The sequence below is a fragment of the Apis dorsata genome, unplaced genomic scaffold (genome assembly GCF_000469605.1).
Source record: "Apis dorsata unplaced genomic scaffold, Apis dorsata 1.3 scaffold_92, whole genome shotgun sequence".
Lineage (NCBI taxonomy): Eukaryota > Metazoa > Arthropoda > Insecta > Hymenoptera > Apidae > Apis > Apis dorsata.
This window is the reverse complement of record NW_006263390.1, coordinates 1434039-1437576: the sequence shown is the minus strand read 5'-3', so window position 1 is coordinate 1437576 and position 3538 is coordinate 1434039. Positions and strand designations below refer to the sequence as shown.

The following is a 3538-nucleotide window of genomic DNA, read 5'->3' as shown; positions in this document are numbered from 1 at the left end:
ATAAATAATTAATTTTAATTTAATCCCTTCCAAATCATTTCGAACTTTCTTCTTCTAAAAAATCGAAGGGTGAAGGAAAATCCGTAGGAAAGATTGGTCCATTAACATCGTTTGGAAAGAATGGCAGAACCAGAGAAGACAAAGAGAGAGGAAAAAAGATGGGTGAAGGAAAATCGGTAGGAAAGATTGGTCTATTTCTACGATTAACATCGTTTGGAAAGAATGGCGAATTGGTCGAGGCGGAACCAAGGAGACAAGGCGAGGGGAGGGGCGGGGGAAAAAAAGATGGTCGGAAAGAGGACGAGAGGGCAAGAGGCCTCGAGTTACCTCCTGCCGAGCAAACCAGAAGCCAGGAAAGTGGCGCAACGCCACGGTAGAAGAGTCACCGCGAAGTTTCGTCTTTCACCGCAAAACTGAGCCGGGAGGAAGCAAAGCTTGTGTCCGCCTTTAAAAAATCGAACCAGCACCGCTTTCGTAACGAAACGCCCGCCCCCCGCCTCTTCCTCTCCCCTTTCTCTCCTCTCGAGCACTGATACTATCACCACCGCTGTTATTTTTCCTCCTATTTCGAGGAATGGAAAATACGCGTCGAGTTTCAAAGGGATGCTCCTCGATCCGTGCGCCGAATTACCGATAGTCGAAACGAGTCTGTTGTCGTTCATCGCTTCGAGGGAGGCATTGCATACCAAATCCCCTCCAATGGGAGAAAATGAATTCTCCCATTGTTTCGTTCTATGCTGTAAAAAAAAAAAAAAAAAGGAAAGAAAGAAAGAATCCTCGTTGCGCGATTTCGATTCCGTTGTCCGATCGTCGAAAAATATCGAGAACGATTTTCCAATCTTTCGAGATGATTTTCTTGAAATCGTTTAATTTTATTTTTCGTGGGATAGATTTTAAAAAAAGATTAAAGATTCCTATGAAATTTTATGGGGATATTGGAAGAAATTCTGGAAAATCGTAAAATTTTAAGGAACAATAAAGTGTTCTAGGACACGAGTGGAAAGGCGAGAAACTTAATCTGGGATCAGACCGAGGATTAACGATGCTCGACTGCGATTTGTCTGCACTGCAAGAAGCGGATTATCGTTACGTTCAACCTATCGAATAAAGTCACGAGGACAAAAAAATTCGACGAGGACAAAGATACCTCGCTTAATTATTACGTTCTCTAGCAGCATCTTTTTCAAGAAAGAAAAAGAAAATCGTTATCCAATCTCATATTCGTTTCACGTGTATTTCAAGAAAAATTTGACACACGATCCAAGATAATTTAACCATACCGATGAAATTTGATTGGAATCGAATAAAAGCGAACGAGAGATTTAATAACGCGAAAACTCGGCCAGCTTGGGAAACGAAGATGGAAATATAGTAGGATGGTTAGTCAGTCGCGCCGCGTGGAGAATACGATTAACAGGCAACGCGTGGAAATTAATTTTCGCGGTTGGGAAACGATCGTCGCCACGCGAATCTCCAATGCTCCTCCTCCTCCTCGAACCAATTCCCAACGATAATCGGCCTTCCCTCCCAATTATTTCCTGCTCGTTGCCTCTGTCGGATCGTTACCTCCTCTTCAAGAAGGTTCCGAATCGTTGCAACTACAAACGAATCACTTCGATTCGTACATCTACGTCTATTCCGCTAATTGTTATTGTTATTAATTTCTAGAGCTTCGACAAATTTCTTCTAACCGGATATAAAAACATTTGTTTTCGAAAACGAATCGAATTTTTTTTTAATAATATACGTTTGAATTTATCAACAAGCGAAGTGTTGGAATTGGTGTTCTCGCTCGTAGAGGCGAATGTCGAAGCTACGTTAAATTTCGCACGATCGGTAAAGTAATTTATATCGATAGAGAAGTGGACAGTCGTGTAGAGAAAGAGAGAAAAAAGAGGAGGAGAGAACGAAAACGCAACGAGGAAGAAAATTTGTCGTGAAGTTGAACGGAAAATGAAGAAAAATCGAAAGAAAGATTTGAACCTCGTAAATTTTCACAATCCCTGGCAAATGTTATCAATTTCACGTTCGATCGTTGGAAACTTATTTATGTTTCTTTCTTTATCGTACGATTGGGACAAATGAAACGTGATTGCCAAGAAGTAAAGAATTTCTATCATTGTCTATTCTCGACAGAGAATCAAGAATTTATATATATCTCCGTAAAATGTTTACTTATTTACTGTACGCTTACAGTAATTTATGAAAATTATCACTCATCCGAGACATTTGTTCGTCGAGAATTTTAAAAATAAAGGGACAAACAAGGCCATAATTAACGCAATCATCCAAACGATTTGAAAAAGCAGTATAATAATAAGCATCTATAATTATTTTTATTTTTTTCAATTAAATTAAACCATATATATATGTACATCGTTTTGTATGTTACATACAATATGTCGCGTAAATATCGCATTATAAAGAATCGTGTATAAAATAGTTGTTTCTAAATATTGTTTTGTGATTTAACCAGTGACAAGATAAAACTATGGCAACATTTGAGAAAACTTTGAAAAATCGATGATATAAAGTGATAAAGGATCCATTACGGATTCCGATGTAACGCAAAGATTCAATTATCAAATTTAAGAAGAATTATGAAGAATTTTATTAAATGCATTATAAGATGTTTCTAAATCGAAAATCAATTGCCTGACTTGATTATCGGATAATTCATCGGAAGCGGACATATTATTCAAAGTTTGTAACCATTCGGCAACTTTTTCTTTTCCATCGAAATCGCTTGGCAATATACTCAATCGATTCATAGTGTCCACTAGATCTCTTAAATCTGGATGTAACTGATCCATCGCTTTGATTTCTAATCGTAATTTATCCATTAACGTAATGAACAAAGAAACGATATCCGCGATGCATTTAGATGTATTGCCTTTGTCATCCTTTATGGTGATCGGTCTGTCTTCCTTGATCCTCTCGAGTGCTGCTGGACAATCTAATCGAAATGCTCTAGCAAATGCATCTATCGTAGGAAATTGATCGCTTTGTACCTAAGCAAAAAAAATATATTTAAAACCAGTTACAGTTATCGCGATAAATTTATCATAAGATTAAAATACCTGTTTGAAAGCTGCTCTATATTGCACTAATAATTTGCTACAAGCAGCCGTATATTCTTTTGGAGTCACACAATCTCTGATATAAGCTTTCTCTAAATGCTGCAATGTATTCACAACTGCGTATAAATCAGCTTGATTGTCATGCTTTTCTCTTTCTCTTGCATTCTTGTAAAGTTTCACTTCTTCATAAAGTTCAGGTCGATCTTGAGTTATCGACATTATTACACCTGTAATCATGACAAATAATAATAGAACAAAATAATAATAATTATAGCAAATGTCAAGTTCTATTAGGTTAGGTTTGATTAAATTAACTGAATCAATCATTTTGATAATAAATCATTAAGAAAATATTATAATAAACTAATATAACGTGATATGATGAAAGTAAAGAACAAATAAATAATCTGTTATAATGAAAATTATAATATAAATTAAATATTAAATGAAATGTCAAA

At 36.3% G+C, this 3538-nt stretch overlaps 1 protein-coding gene across 3 annotated transcripts in view; it reads right to left on the bottom strand.

Moving 5' to 3' along the window:
• Positions 1-2309: 2309 nt before the first annotated feature.
• The window catches only part of LOC102673192 (vacuolar protein sorting-associated protein 28 homolog), a 4248-nt gene continuing 3019 nt past the window's right edge, over positions 2310-3538 (bottom strand). For all 3 annotated transcript variants that reach the window (XM_006611806.2, XM_031508594.1, XM_031508595.1), the window contains 2 exons: positions 3081-3307; positions 2310-3011 (listed from right to left, as the gene is read on the bottom strand). In XM_006611806.2, coding sequence (XP_006611869.1) covers positions 2589-3011; positions 3081-3307 — 650 coding nt within the window. In that variant the 3' untranslated portion in view covers positions 2310-2588. The remainder of the gene's footprint in view (positions 3012-3080; positions 3308-3538) is intronic.